Source organism: Haliotis rufescens, unplaced genomic scaffold, assembly GCF_023055435.1.
Source record: "Haliotis rufescens isolate VD_foot unplaced genomic scaffold, xgHalRufe1.0.p SCAF_2, whole genome shotgun sequence".
In the NCBI taxonomy this organism is placed as follows: domain Eukaryota; kingdom Metazoa; phylum Mollusca; class Gastropoda; order Lepetellida; family Haliotidae; genus Haliotis; species Haliotis rufescens.
In genome coordinates, this window is record NW_025963890.1 from 66,002,759 (window position 1) to 66,028,724 (window position 25,966).

The following is a 25,966-nucleotide window of genomic DNA, read 5'->3' on the forward strand; positions in this document are numbered from 1 at the left end:
AGTCGGACCGGGCCGAGACGGACCGAATCTATTTGGGGCCAATTACGCCAATACCGACTACCAAAAACGTTCATAATTATTACATCCTTCACATATGACCTTAGTTAATAATAACACTACAAAACAAGTCGGGTATTTGGAGACAATGGTTGTAAAGTGAAGAAGTGATTGATTGTGTCGACCGTTTGTCGGTACGGTGAAATGTGAAAGACGACTCCGAAAACGAATTAAGGACCCCTCCTTTAGTAATCTTGGGCGGGGTTGGGGTTTGCGCTTTTTTCAATAATAATAAAAAACTTAATAATAATAATAATAATAATAATAATAATAATAATAATAATAATAAGCCCTAATAAATAATTCTGGAGAAAATACTGCTTCAGATCTCGCAAGATGAAAATTATATTGTTCACGGGACATGTCCGATGTTCTGAACTATAGTGTGCTGTAAAAGTGTATGTCCCGAAGCAGTGACCGAACAAATATCCTGTCGCTGAAACGCATCCCAGAACTGCACTGGTTGTCCTGCTGGAAATGACTGTTGACACTACACAAGTAAACTGACGAGCAGTCAAAGCCGTTGATCATATTGACGTCATACATAAACAGAAAATATATCTTTAGAATAGCGACCACGTTCCATGCTTAAATATTTTGTTCTTCTTCGCCAGTTCTCCTGATTCAATAAAACCTCCAAACGTTTTATTTCGTTTTATAGTTCCGTAATCCTATTTTAGCATTACCCACCATCGCGGTCCGTTCCGACTCTCTCAGCCTGACATGCCCGATGACGACCTTTAAATCCAGGATGCACATGCTGTAGTTGGTAGTTACACAGTACTCGCAGGTGGTCAGTGTGTTTCGGAATGGATGTATCATATATCATTGCGATATGGTTTCTCCTGTTGCAGTGCAGGCTAAGCCTCGGTAAGTAGGACTTGTATTATAATGTAAGCATTGTTTTCACTCTGGCTCCGTCCTTCCTACATCTAATGCACATATAAACAAGTGCGTATGTGTTTACGTTCGTTGGCACTTGTCACACGTACGGTTAAAGGGGTGCAAATCTATGTGTTATTATCCTTCTGAATGATCAATAAACGTACATTACCATATAGGGTAACTTTACTTACAAACCTAGAATATTTGCTTTCCAGTAAAATAGCCTTATGGTGCCTTTTTTTTAGGCTTATGTAGTTCGCGTTAAAATAAACACACATAATCATCTCTTTCCAACGAAAGGAGCCGATACAAGCTGAATACTGGCGAATAAGGATAAGGTAACACTGACTACACTTTCATGGCTCGTGGTTGATGTTGAGGTGGTCACTCGGTGCAGGAAAACGGCCCACACAAGCAATTGGTGGATGACAGTTATACTCTTATGATTTAATATCATTATGCTATTAGGAAGAAAGTGACGTGACCAAATGGATCTTGTTCAACGCCTCAACCTGCGGTATTGCATTAGTATGACACAGGCCTGTAAATATCGGTGTCTGAGCCAGACAAGCTAAACGCCTGGTATCATCATTATTGTATAGTGGTTCATAATCACTCGCTTATTATATAGTAGGTGTCATACAGTGGATTCTGTTTTGGGCAGATAGTTTTTATGAATGTGGAAATATTTTGTCGTGTATCTGAGTTTGCCAATCCGACCCGTGAAGATCCGGGGTAGAATAGGTCTTCAGCAACCCATGCTTGCCGTAAAAAGCGACTTTGCTGGTCGTAAGAGGCGACTAACAAGATCGGGTGGTCTGGCTCTCTGACTTGGTTGATGCATGTCATCGTATCCCAATTGCGTTGATCGATGCTCATGATACCAATCACTGGTTTGTCTGGTCCAGACTCGATTATTTACAGACCGCCGTCGTATAGCTGGAATATTGCTGAGTGCGGCGTAAAAGAACAAACCAAACCAAATCATCCAATCCAATGTGACTTGGATCAATAATCTACCAGAATCTCCGTGGGGTGTAAACAACACATAAGGGGCGCGACATGAGGTCAGAGGATGGTTGTGGGGTCAGTTTTACTGCCTGCCCGTTGGAGAGTGTAATTTGAAACCATGAATGACTTTCACGGACATGTTGCTATGGAAACACAGCCCACTGACTGGCAGAAGGATGACTTGAATTAGGATAACAAATAATCGACGCCTTGTCACGACTAATATTGTCATGTGTGTCGCCCTTAACCACTTCAATTTCACCTCATAGCAACTGTCGGCGAGGAACAGAGACCGGCTCCATTCCAGGCCGACATCCCTGCACCAGGAGTTTTCTACTCTCACTGACCGTGTGTCCGCATTTTACAACTTGTCTGCATGTTAACTACCATACAGACTGTTTATTTTCTTTACATGATTTTCGTATTAATGCAAATACCAAATGATGGCTACAAAAGTCTGTACACTTCTCAATCACGTTCTCAAATATGTATGCTCTCCCTCATTCCGTTGGTTTGGAATGGTGGTAGCCTTCCTTTGCAACAACAGGGATGGCGGAAAGGTTTGAGGATTTCTACCTGAGCGTGTGACAGGTGTGTCCCCTGACTTTATGGTACCTCCCAACCAATATTACCAGATATATATTGCCGCGTGTCCTGGGCTTAAGACAGTCGGTGTCACACAAGAAGGACAAGCCTCTCCTTCTGTATACCCGCATTCCGGGCTTTAAACACAAGACCAGTTAACCTGCAGATCCACAGCTATCATCTCCACACCCGGACATAAGAATGATCTCTGAAGAATGTAAATCATTTTACGTTCTGTTTGTTTGATCGCCTATTGCAACAGTTCTAATACATTAATATGCATTACCTGGATCCCCAATCTGATAATAAAAGCAATACGTTGATCCGCAAATTAAAAATATTTTCCATTGATTAAATGTGAATGTATTGTTATCAAGGTTTGCCTTGTTGTGAAAATTGCTGGCTCTTTCTTGTTGAAAGCCCCTGCAGCGCTGTGATTCCTAACTTACACACAGTTGAATGCTTGCATTGTTGAAGCGGCACTGCTCACACGACTGACAAGGCAAACACAATCTGCATGAAGGATAGACGAATTGGTTTGTTCAAGATACGTACGAACACAGGCAGCACTGTTTTGTGTGGGAATGAATGAATGAATTTCTTTATTTCCTCCAGAGTTGAATCCGAAGGTTTTACATGGGCAGATACATTATTTACAATACATCAATGAAATTACTTGACTATATACAATGGAATCATGTTATACACTGCTATGAATAAATAATTTACAATGTACATTTTGAGAGCAGTAAGGTATCTAGTAGATATACATAAGGTGTTTCTTATAATTCCATATCAAGTGGCAGAAAGACAGTATGATGCTTTGCCAAGTGTCGTAATCAGGTTTGTTAGTCAAGTCATGGACATCTGCACCGAGAAAGAATGAAAGCATATCACCATCGTCAAGCATATCTTTTTTCACGTATACATCTACATCAAGTGTATCAATCAGGCATGAGAAGAAATTATTTCTGTCAGGCATAAACATTTCACAGTGCAAAATAATATGGCAATCATAGTCATAGCAATGTCTATTACAATGGTTACAGTGAGTGAGTTAAAATTTAACATCACATCGGCAGTATCTCAGCCATATAGTGACGAGTACAATGGTTACATTCTTTCGACACTTTTGCTCTTGATCCGATTTTATGACAAAGTTGCAGGGGTTGTCTTAAATGTGGATAGAGATACATTACATTATAAAAAAACATGCATTTGTAACCGTTTATGAATTTTATGGTATCGTGAAAGATGTACTGTTCATTCTCTGATAGACGTCTGATTACAAGAGTTCGCCAAGCCGATTTAGTTGGGAATGAACCGCTATCGGTATATCCCTTTATATAGTTATCTAAATGGTATTTTTTTAGCAGTATATAGAAGGATGTTGCATATGCATACTGGACGGCTAATATTGAGAATAGCGTTGGTAGCAATGTGAGCACAAAATAGATCTTTTCTTATTGAGTTACAATCGTTATTGCAGAGCCTTCCTAATAATTGTAGTCTACAATTATCGATGTAGCCATTCATTGACCACATTCCCAAGTTAGAAATAGACGAATCGGTTGGATGTCTTTTACCAAATCCTTGTATATGACGAGCAATTTAACGTTACATTCAATCATTTCCAGTTCTTTACCGTATAAGGCTGGTAACAATTCACATCCATTAAAGCTTGTAGATAAAATCATTCTTTTCCATATATTGACACGTGCAACTATGTGGAGGTCGGAATCGTTGAGGCCGAGTGATCGTAGTGAATTAACACATTTTCTTGCTTTGGAGCAACATGTCATGATTCTTTCTTTACAGGATACATTACTGTTTATGATTATTCCGCCACATTTGACGGAGTCGGAGGTGTCAATTATTGCATCGCCAAACTTGTAGGTTACTTTATTATGACGCTGGCGTGTTTTGCAGAATACAAGTGACTTACTCTCGGAGGCATTATAGGTGAGTCTCCATATATTGGCATATAAACGAACTGAATCAAGGGAAGACTTTAAGCCCCGTGGGGTTGTAGACAAGAGCGTTGTGTCATCGGCCAATAACACACAGGGTATATATATGCCATATACAGAGAGGCCATCGTTTGCTTTCCTAAGTTCGTTCACATATGAGGTCATTTATGAAAACGAGAAAGAACCATGCTGACATAATAATGTTAATTGTTTGAGGCTGCATAAAGTGTTATTACACCGTTATTATTTGTAAATGTTGTGATCTCGTGATCACCGAGCACATACAGTGTACAGTTTAGAAGTAGTACGATAATACATTGCCGCTAACTTACATTTTTCTACTCGGACATAACACCAATCTGATTTTTTTCTCTATGACGTAACTCCACACAAACGTTTCCCCAGTTAGGCATAACCACTCCATACTGACATTTCCCGATTAGGACGTACCCCAATGCGGACAAAGCTACCATTTGAACTTAACTCCGCACTGACTTTTCCCCACTCGGACAAACTCTACACTGACTTTTCCCCACTCCGACATACTCTACACTGACTTTTCCCCACTCGCACATAATCCCTCACTGACATGTCCCCACTCGGACATAACTCCACACTGACATTTCCAACTCGGACATAACTCCACACTGACATTTCCCCACTCGGACATAACTCCACACTGACATGTCCCCACTCGGACATAAGCCCACACTAACATTTCCCCACTCGGACATAACTCCACACTGACATGTTCCCACTCGGACATAAGCCCACACTAACATTTCCCCACTCGGACATAACCCCACACTGATATTTCCCCACTCGGACATTGCCCCACACTGACATTTCCTCACTCGGACATAACTCCACACTGACATTTCCCCACTCGGACAAAACTCCACACTGACATGTCCCCACTCGGACATAAGCCCACACTAACATTTCCCCACTCGGACATAACTCCACACTGACATTTCCCCACTCGGACATAAGCCCACACTGACATTTCCCCACTCGGACATAACTCCACACTGACATTTCCCCACTCGGACATAAGCCCACACTGACATTTCCCCACTCGGACATAACTCCACACTGACATTTCCCCACTCGGTCATAAGCCCACACTGACATTTCCAACTCGGACATAACTCAACACTGACATGTCCCCACTCGGACATAACTCAACACTGACATGTCCCCACTCGGACATAACTCAACACTGACCTTTCCCCACTCGGACATAAGCCCACACTAACATTTCCCCACTCGGACATAACTCCACACTGACATTTCCCCACTCGGACATAATTCCACACTGACATGTCCCCACTCGGACATAAGCCCACACTAACATTTCCCCACTCGGACATAACTCCACACTGACATGTCCCCACTCGGACATAACTCCACACTGACATTTCCCCACTCGGACATAACTCCACACTGACATCTCCCCACTCGGACATTGCCCCACACTGACATTTCCCCACTCGGACATAATTCCACAATGACATGTCCCCACTCGGACATAACTCCACACTGACACGTCCCCACTGGGACATAACTCAACACTGACATTTCCCCATTCGGACATAACTCCATACTGACATTTCCCCACTCGGACATAACTCCACACTGACACGTCCCCACTGGGACATAACTCAACACTGACATTTCCCCATTCGGACATAACTCCATACTGACATTTCCCCACTCGGACATAACTCCACACTGACACGTCCCCACTGGGACATAACTCAACACTGACATTTCCCCACTCGGACATAAGTCCACACTGACCTTTCCCCACTCGCACATAAGTCCACACTGACATTTCCCCACTCGGACATAACTCCACACTGACATTTCTAACTCGGACATAACTCCACACTGACATTTCCCCACTCGGACATAACCCCACACTGACATTTCCGACTCGGACATAACTCCACACTGCCCTTTCCCTACTCAAACATAACCCCACACTTAACATTTCCCAACTGAGACACAACTCCAAACTGACATTTCTCCAGTCTAATATAACCCCACAATGAGATATGCCCGCCCCGTCATAACCCCATGTGACGTTGACATTTCCCCACATGGTTAATTCCCAACATATAGAACGGTGTCGGTATGACCGAACAACTGACACCGCATCCTGCTTCCTCTGTGTTGTCTTTTCATGAACGCACGACGAACCTTTCAGTATTATTCAGATTCACATGTAAAGACGAGTTTCTGTCGCCCAGCTAACTTATGCGAGACGAATAGTTGACATCATCAACTTTGTTAATTGTCGGCTCTACCGACCAACCGTATTGGGATATTCCGAACAAACAGTTAGTGAGCTTTATGAATATTTTGATGTACGAAGTATAATTTTTTCCCTACGTTTTCGATGGAAACGATAAAGCGACCAGAAATGATCAACTTGGACCAACTTTATATTACTTCACATTAAAAGGTCCGTTCCAGGAATGGCTGAACTTACCGCACTGAATAAATGGAGAATGCATATGTGTTTATGAATTGGAAGAATATGTATTACGAATCAACGTCAATATAAGTAGGAATTAAAACCAGCAATCACGTAACAAACACAACACACTGTTGATGGTTGTACTTTATAAACTTCACATTCCAAGGGTTCTCAATAAATAACGTGTTTACAATCATTTTACGCCAGTTCCACGTCCTTTTTGCGGTGTTGTTTTACAGCACCAGAAAAGAAAAATAATTGCCTCCACAATTTTCTTTGTGTGAATATCAACAAGAGCATTTGGGGGTGAATTTCTCAATTGACAGGGTTAGACGTTTAACGATCCAAAGAAAAATTCGTAAAATATATTTAGATTTTGTTCACAATATTGACACTACTATCACTATGAAAGTTAACACGAAGGTTATATTTAATTGACCACTGATTCCAAATTTAACCCAAGTTGGATCTTCATTGTCTTAAAAAGTGAAAAAGATGTAAGATCACTGAGCACAACACTCAGAATTCTCAATAAACAGTAAAGTCAAGGGATTTTCATACGGTTTGTTGAGACATGTATGGGATAAATACGTGTGTTGAGGGGATGAAAGTTTTATTTCAGACAAGTTATGTTTTTGATCAGGGCTTCCAGACATAGACCTTTTCTTTAGAATGAGAAGCCAAGCAACCCACATGTTTCAGAACACTAGCCTAGTCCCAGAAGCGATATATGTTTTTGGTTGACCCTTTATAATACAATGTCCAGGGACGTTATGAGATCTTAACCCTGTCTGGCGCTCGCAATCGGCAAATTACACCACTTGGTTAAACGCCATTCCATTCTCACCTCGCCCCACGACCTACAACAATGTGTATCACACATGTATATCGGCTCTATTTCAGAATGTGAGGCTGGGCGTTACGGTACTGACTGCAGCAAACAGTGCAAGGAGGGATGTGACGGCCCATGTGACAGTGTGGACGGCTCCTGTACCTGTAAACCTGGATGGAGAGGAAATACCTGTTCAAAAAGTATGTTTGTTTGTTTGTTGTTTAACGCCGCACTCAGTAATATTCCGGCTATATGACGGCGGTCTGTAAATAATCGAGTTTGGACCAGACAATCCAGTGATTGACATCATGAGCATCGATCCACGCAATTGGGATACGATGACATGCATCAACCAAGTCAGCGAGCCTAACCACCCGATCCCGTTAGTCGCCTCTTACGACAAGCATAGTCGCCTTTTACGGCACGCACGGGTTGCTGAAGACCTATTCTAACCCGGATCATCACGGGTCTCAAAAAGTATGTGCCTTATGTAGCGCTCTCAACTATGAAATGCCAAATATATTACTAATTCACACACACACACACACACACACACACACACACACACACACACACACACACACACACACATATATGTACCTGTAAGCGAAACAAAAGTGACAAGGTAACAAAGGCGGACCTTTCAACAGATACACACATGTATGTAGACAGAGCATAGATAAGTGGCGACATTTTACAGATCGTCATTTGAAAATTAAACACTTTTTATGTAATACCTTTCGACACAAGCCTTACAAAATATATCTAAAGAAAGAAAGAACTCACAGAGTTGTTTGTGTGTATGATGTTTCAGAAGTTACTCGTTTCATGAAGATCCAATGTGTTGACGGGAAGGCCCTTTATGGCCCTTTATGGCCCTTTATGGTCCTCTAAAGATGTTGTTATTAAAAATTATGTCTTAAATGTAAATGTCTCTGAGGAATTGTGTTCTTTTACAAGGTATATTTAAATGACATGATTTGTATCATTTCCCATTAAAACAGTTTAAAAAAAGAACATATTCTTGACGCAATACCTCCTTTTTTTCACCTATATGCATTAAAAAATATGAAGCTGCATGGTTTGGCTTGACAGGTGGTTTGTCATGTGTCTATTTAGGATATGGATCAGTCTGTAACACCATATAATACGCACCGTCATCATTATTACAGCTGAAGATATTTATCATTAGTCACACTATAATTCAGCTATCTGATTGGCCAGTCGGCAGTCTTGTCGGATCCCACACAAGTGTGTCTGCCTCCCCATGACACTGTCGTGTTACAGCTTAACACAAAATAATTGACTCTGTTCAAATTTAGATCTAGAATTACCATACCTAAACCACTGGCGGTCTTAAGGAACATCTGTATAAGTTTTTATATTTCGATGTCGTGATGCCCATTCAGCTTGTAAAGTCTCGTACACCTTGCCTGTGACATATGCTATTTATATCATATGATCACACTAACATTGACTTGTGAACTTAATACACTCTCTCTGTGTTATAGAATGTTATCGTGGGCGGTACGGCCTTGGCTGTGCAGAGTGGTGTTCCAGTGGGTGCCAGCAGAGGAAGTGCCACCCAACAACTGGATTTTGCCGTCGCAAAACCTGTAGCCCTGGCTGGAGGAACTCCGATCCTGACCATCCAATGTGTGATCAACGTAAGATACCTAACATCAAGGTTTCAAACTGCACGGAAGCTCATTAATTTCCTGAAATGTTATTGTGTAATCTTTATTGACATTTATACAGTTCGAACGTTAATGTTTGGTTCACATTTTTTCATGTTTGCCATTTGTTTATATTTAAAAAAAATGTCAGATTTAGTCAAGTATGTCAACGCTCGGCATGGTTCCACTGCCCATAGTAGGGCGATTTGGGTAATTTATTATTGAACACTTCAAGTTGTTTAACTTGTGACGAATACCGCACAGATGGGGGGAGTGGTCGGGGGACTGCAGAGAGTGGTTGAGAAAGTTGATCTTTGGGACAGAAAATGGAGATCAGGTTACCGCCTAAACCACTGTGTAACAACGTATAATTAATAACCTGGTCAAGGGAATGTTCTTCAATGTGTCCACCCGATTCGGGGTCGGAATAGGCCCCCGGTATAATGAGACCTTGTGGTTATTCTGTGAGACCGGACGTCGTGATATAGATCTACTACTGCTGACTGGTGTTTAAAACAATCTTCTGTCGCCCATTAAACATCTTAAGGCTTGAAAGTGCGTCATATTTAACACCAATGCAATTCAATATGTGAGTGAGTGTGAGAGAGTGAGTGAGTATGCTTTTACGCTGCTTTTAGGTTTTTGTTTGTTTGTTGTTAAACGCCACACTCAGCAATATTCCATCTACATGACGGGGGTATGTAAATAATCAAGTCTGGACCAGGCAGTCCAGTGATTGACATCATGAGCATAGATCCACGCAAATGGGATACGATGACATGCAACAACCAAATCAGCTAGCCTGACCACCCGATCCCGATAATCGCCTCTTGATGTCAACCACTGGATTGTCTGGTCCAGACTCGATTATTTAAGACCTCCGTCATATTGCTGAGTGCGGCGTTAAACAACAAACAAACCAAACAAACCAATACAACAAGCATAGTCGCCTCTTACAACAAGCATGGGTCAACGAACGAAGGCAGTGTAATTAAGGACAAGACAATGAGTCAACCACTTGTTAAGTTATTATCGTCTACGAAATATATAATTTTATAAGCCAGGGATAAGGAAATATTATGGATGCCGGTTCTGTAGGTCGTCTATCCGTCTGAGTTACCACATTCACAGTGCAGCTGGCCCGTGACGATCCGGGGTAGAATATGTCTTCAGCAACCCATGCGTGCCGTAAAAAGCGACTATGCTTATCGTAAGAGGCGACTTACGGGATCGGGTGGTCAGGCTCGCTGACTTGGTTGATGCATGTCATCGTATCCCAATTGCGTGGATCGATGCCCATGATGTCAATCACTTAAGTGCCTGGTCCAGACTCGATTATTTACAGACCGCCGTCATATAGCTGGAATGTTGCTGAGGGCGGCGTTAATTATAAACAACCAACAAACACAGTGCAGCTTCCCCCGGGAGTATCAGAATGCTGGGGTGCCAATATCTCAGATCTGCTCTGATAATGATTCTTGGCAGCACCGTACAGGCGCTATTTGGCTTAACCGAAGTTGTAAATACGTGCATTATGCCTGCATGGTGTGTAATACCTGCATCCCCTTCGCCCTACACTAAGCTGACACGATATGATATAACTTATATATTATTTACATATCGTTCAAAGAGGCGTTAAACCCAACTCACTGCTAGAAATGTGTTTCACAATGTGTGAGGTTAGGTGAAATGGGGTTTAACGTCGCGTTCAGGATTATTGGACTTATATAGCGACTTGGCACGTGTGTGTGTGTGTGTGTGTGTGTGTGTGTGTGGCTGCTTGTACTAGTCCGGACTGATGCCGATGTATAGTGCTAGCCCATTGACATACCATACCGCAGTTTAACATGAATACCCTACTCAGACACAGTATACTGACCCCGAACCGAACAGTCCTTGTTTTAGCCCCTTAATACCGAGCGCCAGACAGGATAACAACAAGTACCATCTTTTAACGTCTTTTGGTATGACGCGGCCGGGGATCGAACCTCGAACCTTCCGCTCTCCGGGCGGACGCTCTACCACTAGACCACGGAGGCGGTCTATTTCACAATGTGCAACATACACATTTATATATGTATATGCTGGGTTTCTTTAGGATGTGAGGATGGACACTATGGAGCTTCCTGCAGAAAACGTTGCGCTGAGGGATGTGAGGGGAACTGTCATCGTGAGAGCGGCACGTGCACGTGCAAGGAAGGATGGAAAGGGCCCAATTGCTTGTTACGTATGTTGAACTTTCACACTATTGATTCGTCTCAAATTTTCAGAGTCAAATGTGCAATTGGATCTGGTTTAATTTAGGAGATAAAAAATACCGTGTTTCCAATTTTGATGTTTCGAACATGACAATGATGAATGCTAGATTGTTTGGTCAAAATAAGTTTAATTGCATGTAGATATGACTGCTTTGAACCCTCTAGAACTGTACACGTTCGAGACGGCAGATTATCATGCATGATGAAATCTATTTTAGAACGCGCACAGTTACATAAAACATACACTAACCGTTGTGGCGTAACAACACCATCATTGGGCACAATAATGAGCAGTCGCGTCATGCCGTATCGTCTTCAGTTGTAAGGTGGTTGGGTTGGCGATGATGTTTTGGTTCATTTCCACTAGTTTATCAAGTTGATATTAAACATAATTATTCCCTCATAATCCCGAGGCAAGCATGTCCACTAGCCTATATCAAATCCTAGTTTCTACTCTTGCCACACCAAGGCCGTTTTTCTTGGCTCGACCCTGGCGCCACATCGCGTAGAGTTGTCCCCCCTGTACTGAAAACGCGATATCCAATCAGATCGCTGTTCTTATCTCGTATTGCTTCACAAAGACGGCGACTATCATAAGCAACGACCTAGTCGATCAGATAATGAGGGATCATGTGGAAACAGGACTTTGATAAACACGTTAAAAGGCGAGTGGACGTTCTTGCCTCGGGATGATATGAAAACAAGACTTTGATAATAAGGCGAGCGGACGTTCTTGCTTCGGGATGATGTGGAAACAAGACATTGATAAAAAGGCTGGTGGACGTTCTTGCCTCGGGAAGATGCCCAACAATGGAAGATGTCATGTTTATTTCCAAGAAATGACTCGGTTGAGTCCAAGGAGTGCAATATATGTAACAGGTTATGGAGTGTTTTGAAAAAAGAATTTTGTAAGCATTATTTTGATCCAATAATGAAATGATCAGTAATATAAGTAATTAATCTTGAACATGAGTAGTATACGTTATTCACTACATGAGTCCCCTTTCGGTATTTTGAAGATGCGTTGTGACTACGCGTTTGATAAGAGAATCATTTTTTAAAAGGCGCTCTGTCGTCATTGAAGAATTGCGAAAAGAGTCGATTCCAAAATATAATAAGAGGTATATATGTATAGGTTAGAGCATAATTACCTGGTATTTAGCTTACTATTTCAACGTTTTCAGACCAGGGCTCGATTTCTCAAATATATTTACACCATGGCCCCGAAAATGCTTAAACAACAGTGTTGTCGATAACATATTAAAAGATTGTCAAGAACTTCATGCTATACTGTGAGACCACTGTGTGAGTCGCCCCTGGGTGATGCACGTGACATGTGTTCCGCACGTACACCTCTCTTATGAAATGCATGTCCGCGGCAAGTATATTCATATTGGACCTAAATATTACTTACTAATTATATTAATGGGCCTATTATGAGCAAACAAAATGCAAAAATAACAAAAACGCATGTGTTTCGTGCAATAAAATATACACTCTTAGTCCAACTATTTACTGGTAACTTTCATGATAAATGTCCTTTCATGTCTCCCGTGATGAATTAATAAACGATCCAGTTAGTTAATATATGGTCAAAGACAAAGGAGCCATTGTTTTATCTACATTTAGACTATCTCAAATTTTAAAACATACTATGTTTATCTCCAATTTCGATAACCGTAAATCCCATTCGATACCCAACGCGTTATTGAGTTATTAGAGTTTGAAACCTCCAAACTGAAAACACGGTAGGTTAATTTCCATTATAACGTGGCAACTAAGCGGGAAATAACTCGAACGCATTGGTAATACCGGTGATTATTGATGTTGCATCGGTAGATTTTCATTAGGTTGAATTCAGGGATCAAAGACGGCCGATTTGATTCGGTTTTTAGCACTATACTACTTGATCACCATGTGCCATTTAAAAAAAATACGTAGCTCAAATACCATGTAAGTATCATTGAAAGGATCCTCTCTGTGTTGAATGCTCGAATGTAGGTTGGTTTGTTTGTTGTTTAACGCCGCACTCAGCAATATTCCAGCTATATGACGGCGGTCTGTAAATAATCGAGTCTGGACCAGACAATCCAGTGATTAATATCATGAGCATCGATCCGCGCAATTGGGATCGATGACATGCATCAACCAAGTCAGCGAGCCTGACCACCCGATCCTGTTAGTCGCCTTGTACGTCAAACATAGTCACCTTTTACGGCAATCATGGGTTGCTGAAGACCTAGTCTACCCCGGAATCTTCACGGGTCCTCGAATTTAGGGACGATGATGGTGCGCACATGTGAGCTTCCATAGGTTCGAAATACAATTTCGCCATCATACTTGACTCTTCAATATAAGATCACATAGTAGATAGCATTCTTCAATCTTAGCTACCACTCGTCCACAAACGGGGTTCAAACTCTTCGTGATCTAACTGCTAGTTTTGTTTTTATTTAAGGATGTGAGGATGGGCGTTATGGGAATGGCTGCAGAAAAAAATGTAGTGAAGGCTGTATCGACACATGTAACAATGTTAACGGCAGTTGTTCCTGCAAGCCCGACTGGGCGGGGCCGTTGTGCAGAGGACGGTGCGGATCTGGGTGTGACGGACCATGTGACCAAATGACCGGCCACTGTACCTGCAAACGTGGCTGGTTTGGATTGGTCTGTAGAGGATGTACGTTGATACACTCATTGGATGACAAAAGTTTAAAGCAAACATTTCGGAGAGTCTTTGAATTACTTAAAATATTGTAGTCTTTAAAACTTTGTATTAATGCCTGTGTATCATTATAAACCAAAATGTCGAAGTATGTATATTCAATGTATCGATCTCTTCCACAGGAGATCGCTTACTTCACAGTTCTTTGCAGACCATTGTGACGTCATCGGTCACATGGCTTCACATTCAAATGATATCAGTTATCGCCCTGCCTCAGCTAGTTGGACATTTTACCCTCAAGGCAATTATTACTGTTTACAAACTGAATGGTCTGGAATGATATTTCGAATCTCACCCTCGTGTTTTAAGATCTCTGTCAGGTACATCTTAAAACTGTATCGACTGGTGTTGCCATATTTAATATTTATACACACTCGTGTGAGATTCTCTTGAGATGTATATTTGATCATTTTGTTTGGAAATGATCAATTGATTATATTTTCATTATTCTTTCAGCCCTTGCAACTATATATTTTGTTTTTTGTTTATGCATACATACGTTCAGCTGTATTAATACATGGCTGATTAACCAGATTGTTCCGAGGGGCATTATGGACCAAGCTGTCGTAGAAAGTGCAGTGTTGGATGTGTGGACACTTGCGACAGAGTAGATGGCAACTGTACCTGTAAGCCAGGTTGGACGAGGGACACCTGCTCATCACGTATGTTCGTATTCTTATAATACGTTTCAAACATATAATGTCAATTTCTTATCTTATTACAAAGGGTATCAGAAATGGTTTGAGCGTACGTGTGAAAGATGTATTGCACACCCTTAACATTTTGCATTTATTAAGTACAATACTTTCCATGCTAATAAGCTGCATTTTCGGATTCGACAAAATACCATAGGGTGCGTAGATAAGGGACGCAATTCTGAACAATTGGGTCATCTGTCGTTGTTAAAGACGAACACCGTTGAGATTCTGAGGTAGAATTAGTGAGTGAGTATGGTCTTACGCCGCTTTTAGTTTCCAGCAATATTATGGCGGGGGACACCAGAAATGGACTTCACAAGGTAGAATTAGTACTCAGTAAGTTGTATTCTTGTACGAGGCTACTAAATGGCTCAGATAAGTTATCAGTGTCAGCTGGAACAGTGTTGTGTGCGGCATTAAGCAACATTCACTGACTCCTCTCTCACTGGACTACGCATACGGCATATTTAGGAAATAGTGGTCCTGTTTCACGACGAAATGGGATTTGCTAGTTTGTCTTGTCCAGACGAGAGACCAACCTGTTACAACTGAAATATGACTGACTGCGGTGGTTAACACATTTCATTCCCGTACCGACAAATGTTGATACTGACATTGTCAAAAATGGGAAATAGGTGTATTATCATTGACTCTCTTCCTCGGTCACTGGCACACTGCAACTGCCTAACAGATCTGAGCATGCGCGGAAAGGGATTCATCGTAGTCCGTGACACCACGTTTTCACCTGTTGAGCTCAGAAAGAAAAAGACACAGAAACGAAACTGGTAGAATCGTTTATGCTTCAACGGCTCAAATAGATCTGAACATGCACGGTTGTTGGGATCATCGAGTTTGTTGGAGGTCGTGATTCATGTTTATGGTTCTGGTGAAAAGGCTTCAGGTAAAACATGCCATTGTGCTATTTAAAACATTTGACAGATTTTTGTTACACACACACACACGCACGCACGCATGCACGCACGCACGCACGCACGCACACACACGCGCACACACGCACGCACGCACGCACGCACGCACACACACACACACTGCAAAATAGATCGGTAGGTCTGTAGTCTGCATGCCCTGATAGGTGTACGAACTGTGTCCAAGAAATACATTTCTCACATTTCTGACGCTCAATACAGATTGCGCAGATGGTACATATGGCGAGGACTGTAGGTATAAGTGCAAGGAGGGATGCAAGCCCGATAAATGCAACCATATTGATGGACACTGTACAGCTTGTGCAAGCGGTTGGACTGGAGAAACTTGTGAAACAGGTAAGGATTGTATCGAATATAAAGGAAGTGTTTGGTTCACTTTGGAGATAAACATTGTGTTTTCAGTGTTGAAGTACATGTAGGTTGGTTACCTGTAGATTTAACATGGCTAAACTGACTTTGGAACCGAAAGATCAAGGTTGAATCAGGCTCTTTTTTAATACATTGGGCATGTCTAATACAATTCTACCATGACAAAATTAAACGTCAATGCTTTGATGGTGTGTAAAAAAAGGGCCACATTTCAAGATCTCTGTGGTCTCTAAAACTTGAAATATACTCTCATGGTCGATTCGTATCGTTGTTTCGTGCACAATGTATTACCATAAATACTTTGAATTAAACTTAATTTGGAAATATCATTATTTTATAATGCCTACCGACAATGCATATATATAAGCTTCTGCAGTAATGTGCACGTCGAATTAGCTGTTTCAATCGGAGGTGGTTTTTTTTATTTGGTACCTCTGATTGTCCAATCAGAATCGAGTTATGGCCAAATCAAATTCAAATTTTCCAACACACCTGAATCTGAAATGATTTCGTGTATTATAAGAGTTATATTTAACTTGCAAATAGAAATGAAAATGGTTGAAATTGATATGCTTCAACGTTTTCAACAAATTGATTTCCACATTCATTTCTCATTAGTTTGCCCGCCTGGTACATATGGGGAAAACTGTGGGCTGAACTGCTCTGCTGGGTGTGTCAACCAGACTTGTTACCGAGCTGATGGCAGGTGTGACAAGTGTCTGCCTGGCTGGGAGAGCCGTCGCTGGAGCATTGCAAGGTGCGACGAAAGTAAGTAGTGTTGTATCATGATCGTAAAGATATTTGGTTAAACCCCAAAATACAACCGTTCCCTCGAAAGACTTTCCTTCTCTAAAATATGATGTTGTGGGTCCCAAAATGGTTGCTGGGCTCTTTTCACAGAAAGAAATCAGTGTAAGTCTTGTATAGCTGACTAATAAATCCCAACCCCCTAAAATAATAAAAGGTTGGATTCACTCTTAAGGAGCTTTCTCACCCATTAATCTGCGGAAAAACGTAAGATGTGATACTTTAGCAACACATTTTATGAATGTGATGATACATTTTAAATGAAGGTATGTGTGGACACTCAATGACTGCATACTAATGTAACACAGGCTGACAGGTTCTGAAACCAAACATGTGCCTGAAATTAAATATCCTGAGAAGTTGCTTTTCAACTTATGGAATATGCCTTGAAGTGTTCATGAAATCCCGTATTTTCAATGTTGTAAACGTTTGTAGACGTACACTTTTTACTAAATGTGAAGGTTTCTTATTTCTTTCGGAGAAAAAGTAACATTTCTTCACTACTCAAATTCTTTGTCCCATATTGTGATCATTTATGTTATAGAGTGGGACAAGGGAATTCACAATTAATAACCATGCCCAATTGTAACATACTCAACAGTAGAAAAGACGAATGTACATGAAAAGACAAAATTAGAAAAAAGGTCTTATGTGTTTAGCATTAACTTACGAGATGTCATAGGAATGGCATCCCAAAGAAATGCACAAGGATAATCACGTGTAAACAATTTGATTACATTTGTAAAGGTGTTCATTGTTAACATAAAACGTCCACGTCAGAGGTCGGCCAGTCTTGATTATATACCGAAACAGGTTCCGCCGGGCGTAAAATGTAAGATAGCCGTGACAGTCTTATGAGTAGACCAACATCCAGCTTAGTGAATCCATTGGCTATCAATGGATGAAGAAGACGACACAAATCTTGACTTCTTCCCGTGCATGTAATTTACCGACAGTTTGATGTCATTACTCTAATGTTCACTCCAGGGTGTTACCGAGGCACATATGGCGAGGACTGTAAGAATAAGTGCAACGAGGGATGCAAGCCTGATAAATGCAACCATATTGATGGACACTGTACATCTTGTAGAGGCGGTTGGACTGGTGAAACTTGTGAAACAGGTACGGATTGTATCGAATATAAAAGATGTGTTTGGTTCACTTTGGAGATAAACATTGTGTTTTCAGTGTAGAACTAGGTTGGTTACCTGTAGATTTAAATTGCTGAACTGACTTTGGAACCGAAAGATTAAGGTTGAATCGGGCTCTTTTTGAATACATTGGGCATGTCTATTACCATTCTACCATGACAAAATTAAACGTCAACGCTTTGATGGTGTTTAAAGAAAAGTGCCACATTTCAAGAGCTCTGTGGTCTCTAAAACTTGAAATATACTCTCATGGTCGATTCGTATCGTTGTTTCGTGTACAATGTATTACAATGAATACTTTGAATTAAACTTAATTTGGAAATATCATTATTTTATAATGCCTACCGACAATGCATATATATAAGCTTCTGCAGTAATGTGCACGTCGAATCAGCTGTTTCAATCGGAGGTGGTTATTTTGATTTGGTACCTCTGATTGACCAATCAGAATCGAGTTATGGCCAAATCAAATTCAAATTTCTCAACACACCTTAATCTGAAATGATTTCGTTTATTATTAGAGTTATATTTAACTTGTAAATAGAAATGAAATTGGTTGAAACTGATATGCTTCAACGTTTTCAACAAATTGATTTCCACATTCATTTCTCATTAGTTTGCCCGCCTGGTACATATGGGGAAAACTGTGGGCTGAACTGCTCTGCTGGGTGTGTCAACCAGACTTGTGACCGAGTTGATGGCAGCTGTGACGAGTGTCTGCCTGGCTGGGAGAGCAATCGCGGGAGCATTGCAAGGTGCGACGAAAGTAAGTAGTGTTGTGTCATGATCGATGGCGTTTTCAGAAACAAAAATCGGTTCCCTAAAATGCTGGAATAACAATTGGTTCTCAGGTTAAACCCCAAAATACAACCGTTCCCTCGAAAGACTTTCCTTCTCTAAAATATGATGTTGTGGGTCCCAAAATGGTTGCTGGGCTCTTTTCACAGAAAGAAATCAGTGTAAGTCTTGTATAGCTGACTGATAAATCCCAACCCCCTAAAATAATAAAAGGTTGGACTCTTAAGGTGCTTTCTCACCCATTAATCTGCGGAAAAACGTAAGATGTGATACTTTAGCAACACATTTTATGAATGTGATGATACATTTTAGATGAAGGTCTGTATGGACACTCAATGACTGCATACTAATATAACACAGGCTGACAGGTTCTGAAACCATACATGTGCCTGAAATTAAATATCCTGAGAAGTTGCTTTTTAACTTTGAAGCTTATGGAATATGCCTTGTAGCCTTTATGAAATCCTGTATATTCAATGTTGTAAACGTTTGTAGGCGTACATTTTTTACAAAATGTTGAGGTTTCTTATTTCTTTCGGAGAAAAAGTAACATTTCTTTACTACTCAAATTCTTTGTCCCACATTGTTATCATTTATGATAAAGAGTGTTACAAGGGAAGTCACAACTATTAACCATGCCCAGTTGTAACATACTCAACAGTAGAAAAGACGAATGTACATGAAAAGACAAAATTAGAAAAAAGGTCTTATGTGTTTAGAATTAACTTACGAGATGTCACAGGAATGGCATCCAAAAGAAATGCACAAGAATAATCACGTTCAGACAATTTGATTTCATTTGTAAAAGTTTTCATTGTTAACATAAAACGTCCACGTCAGAGGTCAGCCATTCTTGATTATATACCGAAACAGATTCCACCGGGCATAAAATGTAAAATAGCCGTGGACCAACATCCAGCTGAGTGAATCCATTGGCTATCAATGGATGAAGAAGGCGACACAAATCTTGACTTCTTCCTGTGCATGTAATTTACCGACAGTTTGAGTGAGTGAGTGAGTGAGTATGGTCTTACGCCGCTTTTAGCAATATTCCAGCAATATCACGGCGGGGGACACCTGAAATGGGCTTCACACATTGTTCCCATGTTGGGAATCGAACCCGGGTCTTCGGCGTGACGAGCGAACGCTTTAACGACTGGGCTACCCGACCGCCCCTCCGACAGTTTGATGTCATCACTCTAATTTTCACTCCAGGGTGTAACCCAGGCACATATGGCGAGGACTGTAAGTATAAGTGCAACGAGGGATGCCAACCTGGTACATGCAGCGCTACTGATGGAACGTGTGGGTCATGTGTGCTAGGGTGGACTGGAGAACACTGTGAAACAGGTACTAATTGTACAGTATAAAAGTGATGCAGCATAAGGTTGTCTACATGTGCATTCAATTCCACTTTCATTCAACACACATATCAGGCATTATTCCCTCTTCTGGCCTGGGGAAAACTGTGACGCAGTGCAGGTTTTACTCAATGGATTAGAATGTTGCATACATTCATTAAATGAACATCTTTCCGAGGCAAGGGAGTGACTGTCTATAAAAGTCCAGTTTCCACCCTTGCCGACCGAGGCTGGAATGATGGGGTAATATTTTGGCGGGACTAACGAGTTTATACATAGTCCAATCAAAAAAGCGTAACGAAAGCGGTTCGTAAACTGCCGTACAGATTTCGTTTGATTGCAGTATTTGCAAATCATTTGCGCTTAGCGTCAACAGATATTTTCCAAATCTTTTCAAGTTTTTAATCACGGTACTCACGTGATTTGATGCACTTCGCGTAGTAAGACCCGTTTTATTACAATATAGATCTTGATTAGCGATCAGATCGTCTTCACTGGGCGCCACTTTTATGTTTGAAGCACACACAAGTGATATCACAGGTGGAATCTGCTTGGTAAATAGGAGGGATATAACTCGTACTAGTCACTGGTGGCGCTACGAATGAACCCAACAATTCCGGCCTAGTTCGGCAAGGGTAGATACTCGACTTTGAAAGTGAGTTAACTTCCTGAACTATATGAACTAGAAATGAACTATAATAGTTAACTGTATGCAACATTTATAAGGTACCAATTGTCTTGTACCTTACCTTTGAGGTGGAGAAAACCACGTCTCAGGTTTGAAGTGTGACTTATATTTAAAGTCAATATCGCATAGTACACAACTTCTGAATCCATGAATGATTTAATCGTATGACATCCGCAGATTGGCTCGGTACCAGTTGACCCGTGAAGATCCGGGGTAGAACAGGTCTTCAGCAACCCATACTTGCCGTATGCTTGTCATAAGAGGCGACTAATGGGATCGGGTGGTAAGGATCGCTGACTTGGTTGATACATGTCATCGATCCCAATTGCGTGGATCGATGCTTATCATGTCAATCACAGGACTGTCTGGTCCAGACTCGATTATTTTACAGACCGCCGTCATACAACTGGAATACTGCTGAGTTCGGCGTTAAACAACAAACAAACAAACAAACAAACAACCGGTACCAGTTTAGTATTCCACAATTACAGATTAATTTGACCTTTCAGCTACACGATATTTTGTGTCCGAGATACAGTTATGCATATGTCTCTACTAGTATTGAAGACACATATGAATGATTTATCGGGAAATACATGTTCATCTATTTCATCTACTATTTTATAGCATGACGTGTTATACATGTACGTCATGAGCTTGGGGGTTCCTACGTGTTGCATTCCTCATCATTTCTCACCAGCCTGCCCGCCTGGTACATATGGGGAAGACTGTCTGCTGAACTGCTCTGCTGGGTGTGTCAACCAGACATGTGACCGAGTTGATGGCACTTGTAACGTGTGTCTGCCAGGATGGAACATGGCCAAATGCGACAACAGTAAGTGGTACTGATATATCCAATTAAGGGGTGCCAAATAGCTAAAGTAAACGTACGAGTATGTCCACTTTTCGGTTTTCGACCAGCAACGTTTACCTTTTATTAAGGTGTAAAAGAGGTGCAAAACTTGAATTGTCACGAACTCATTCAATTGCAAATATAATACGTAAATCTATGGTGTTAGATCAACTATTCAAGGCAACATAATATTTGAAGAAGAATAGTTTTCTCTGAAGTCGCATCCTCGTTATGGTATCATACCGAAGACAATATACAATACAGTAGAACACGGATATAACGAACACGGATATAGCGAACAAACGGAAACAACGAACTGTTAAAACAATCCCCGATTTATCTCCTATATAATATCATATAAAGTTTACGTATATAGCGAACTCTCTACAGCGAATATATGTATATGGAAAAGGATAGAAATGACGAAATGACATTAATTTATTCTTATGAATAACAACAAGCAAAACGGTTTGAATTGTGTTATGTACAACTATATTCCGTTATGTTAACTGACCCGTGAAGATCCGAATAGAGAATAGGTCTTCAGCAACCCATGTTTGCTGTAAAAGGCGACAATGTTTGTCGTAAGAGGCGACTTACGATATCGGGTAGTCAGGCTCGCAGACTTTGTTGACGCAAGTCATCGTATTCCAGTTGCGTGGATCGATGCTCATGATGTCAATCAATGGATTGTCTGGTCCAGACTCGATTATTTACCGCGTGCGGCGTTAAAAAATACACCAAACAACCAAAGTTATTTTAAGTGAAAAAAAATACAAATCTGTTCATCCCGTGTAAACTATTACCTTTTCACGACAGGATGTGACACGGGCACCTATGGCCCTGACTGTATGTATGAGTGCAATGAGGGATGCCAGCCTGAGCAATGCGACCCTTCTGATGGGAATTGTGGGTCTTACTGCAGATCAGGGTGGACTGGAGCAAACTGTGACACAGGTAGGAAGGTGTCCCATCACAGAATTAAATGGTGTAAATATACACAAAGAAAAAAGTGAGGCACACCCCTATTTCTGAACCATGAATAATGGCAAAAGTCATTGCATGGGATGACTGACCACAGGATAATCCACAGGACCATCGGATAAATCAAACATTTGACAACAAATAAAGAAGTTATTGGTGAGTTGTAAGTAAAATTTACTGACAAAAACATCATGGTAACACAGGTACTGTTTTTGACCTTAGACAATATCTATAAAAGGTATGGAGCTGCATGATTAAGTACGTTTGATGTTTCATGTGAAAATGTTCCTTAAAGTCTCTACTTGACATGACACGTGAAACAGATCAGTAGCGGGTATAACCGCCACGTGCCCGGATGTCGCATTCCATTCCCTACGTCTCATGCCTCCAGTCAGACGTTGGATCTGTTGATTGGTCAACAACAACCACTCCTGATGCAATGCTGCTTCCAATTGGCGTAAATCTTGTACAGGAGGATATCGTGCCTGTATGCGCCGCCCCAGAATATCCCAAACTCGGGGGTTCAAATCTGGGCTCATTGTTGGCCAGGGTAGAGTCGTTATTGCATTTGCCCTCATGTAATCCACGACTGCATGCAAACGATGAGGCCTGGCATTGCCTGAGGTCGAGTAGCAAGAGGGTGGGTGTCAAAATGAGGAACGACGACTGGCCTCAGAACGTCCGGGATGTACTGAGCCTGTTAAGTTGCCTCTTATGGTGACCAAATCCTACTTGCAATCATGAGAGATACACTCCCAAACTATTACCGAGCCCCCGCCGTATGCAACAGTCGGTTTAATGTTCCTCGGGGTGCAGGCTGTGTTCCGGTGCCCCCAAACTCTCGTTCTTCCATCAGTGACGTGGAGCAGAAAGCGACTATCGCCTGACCAATGGATCCGACTGCTTTTAGACATACTCGAGGGTACCATACTGCACGGGCAAACCATGCATGGCACGTGAGCTTTCGTCACATATGACTGATTACATCATCTCGAGAAAACATAATTCTTCCTGTAATTTATCTTTCGTGACTGTTACAAATATTGGGAACAAACAAAAATGAAATATATTAGGGTCTGCTTAACTTTTTTCTTTGAGTATATGTCACCTTTTTACGTCCAAAAGACCAACAGCCAAAGGTGCATTTACCAACGCACAAATTATTCTTACAATGCTTAGACAACATACGGCATTTCAATATATCCACATTCTATGGCCCAGAGACAATATTGTACAGGTTCATTCTTATCGTTAGTTTTAAAAAAGACGGTGATGAATATTAAGACAAGGACTTATACATCCAGTGACTTTAATATTTCATGTTCTACTCTCAAGATTTTCTACTTCCCTATCTCCCTGGCACACATTGAGAAATGAAATTGGTAGACCAACTTGTGTGCTTCAATGTTTCCAACATATTGATTTCCACATTCATCCTTTCCTCCAAGTCTGCATCCCTGGTACATATGGAGAAAACTGTCAGCTGATGTGTTCTGTTGGATGTGTTAACCAAACATGTGACCGAGAAACTGGAGAATGTGATATTTGCCAATCTGGATGGATACATCAGAACTTGAATACATCAATGTGCGACGGAGGTAAATCTAGCGTCTTTAGTACATTTTGTGGACATGTATCTGATTGTATAGGTGTTACAAAAGTCATTTTTATAATTATTACTCCTTTGTTAAGTAGGTGTATGGACTACATATTGAAAAGTGGAAAACAATCTAAAGAGCATGAATTTTATTTGTATTATGATGAATTCAAACCTGTGCACCACAGCTAAAACCGTTTGGAACATATGATTAGTAACTGCAGAAATTGTAACGTTGTCGAACTACTTTTTGAAGAACACGAAAATGATCTGAAATGGTTTTAACCCCACCTATCGACCAGGACATTTCAGGGGAAAATCCGTAAACCAAGAATAAATTAATTCTGTCCTTGCGCTGGTTGTACGCCGCTGGTAGCAATATCTAACAATGTCAATGCGGGGGACACAAGAAATAGCCTTCACTCAATTTACCAATGTGGAAAATTGGCGTGACGAGCTTTCGTTTTACCCAAAAGGCTATCTCGACGCCCCACTGGCCTGGTAATTGTACACTAATACTGTCACACAAGAATTTGCCTATTTTTCTAAATACTGGCCAATCAATGCGAAGGTGGATTTTTTATCTGATCCAACGTATTTTGTATGAGATGTTTGTGTTATCTTTTAGCGTGTCAGATGCGGAGATAATGGTCAGTGAATGCTTTATTTAAAAGACGAGCCAGTAATATGATATCTCCTTATCTCCAACAGAAGTCTTGATGCAGACCAGTGGATCATGCTTGCCTCCCTTTGTCCTGTGGTCTTCCATCACAACTATCGTCACGGTCGGGGCTGCTGTACTGCGACCTGCCATTCTTGTGTAAGGCTGTGAGAAAATCTTATTACATGGCCATGTGATTAATGTATATATGAATATGGAAGTTCCTCGTCTGTCCTTGTCCTATGTGATAGGAAAGGATGAACAGTAACTGGGTGTACGAAATGATGAAATATTAATTCTTAAGGGGGAGACCATTTGGTATCTTTGGGGCGGTGCGAGATGGGGTGGTAGGTATACTTACGGGAAAAAGTAATCGGCTTCATATTAAGTATCGAAAATGTTATGTTATTGGAAATAACTAAATATTTGGACCATCGTCTGATAAATGTTTTTATAACAAATTCATTGGAAAAGAACATACCTGGTAACAGCGATACGCCCTAAAGACGGGAGGTGTAGTAACTCAATTAACCATGTCAATATTGGGCGTGACCACCATTTCCGTTGATAC

General features: G+C 41.1%; 1 protein-coding gene across 4 annotated transcripts; it reads left to right on the top strand.

The window, feature by feature from the left end:
• The first annotated feature begins 754 nt into the window (after positions 1–754).
• On the top strand, positions 755–25,657 carry LOC124134539 (multiple epidermal growth factor-like domains protein 10). 4 transcript variants are annotated; one of them, XM_046499404.2, is made up of 15 exons: positions 755–927; positions 7,897–8,025; positions 9,337–9,492; positions 11,600–11,728; positions 14,218–14,436; positions 15,015–15,143; positions 16,328–16,462; positions 17,114–17,263; positions 18,290–18,424; positions 19,070–19,219; positions 20,467–20,601; positions 22,001–22,135; positions 22,973–23,110; positions 24,586–24,735; positions 25,446–25,657. In XM_046499404.2, exons 1-15 carry the CDS (start codon positions 867–869, stop codon positions 25,556–25,558), a joined length of 2,064 nt encoding a protein of 687 aa, XP_046355360.2. In that variant the 5' UTR covers positions 755–866; the 3' UTR covers positions 25,559–25,657. The 4 variants fall into 4 exon arrangements, with proteins under 4 accessions (XP_046355360.2, XP_046355363.2, XP_046355362.2 ...); XM_046499407.2 differs by lacking the exons at positions 22,973–23,110; positions 24,586–24,735; XM_046499406.2 differs by lacking the exons at positions 18,290–18,424; positions 19,070–19,219.
• The last annotated feature ends 309 nt before the right edge of the window (positions 25,658–25,966 follow it).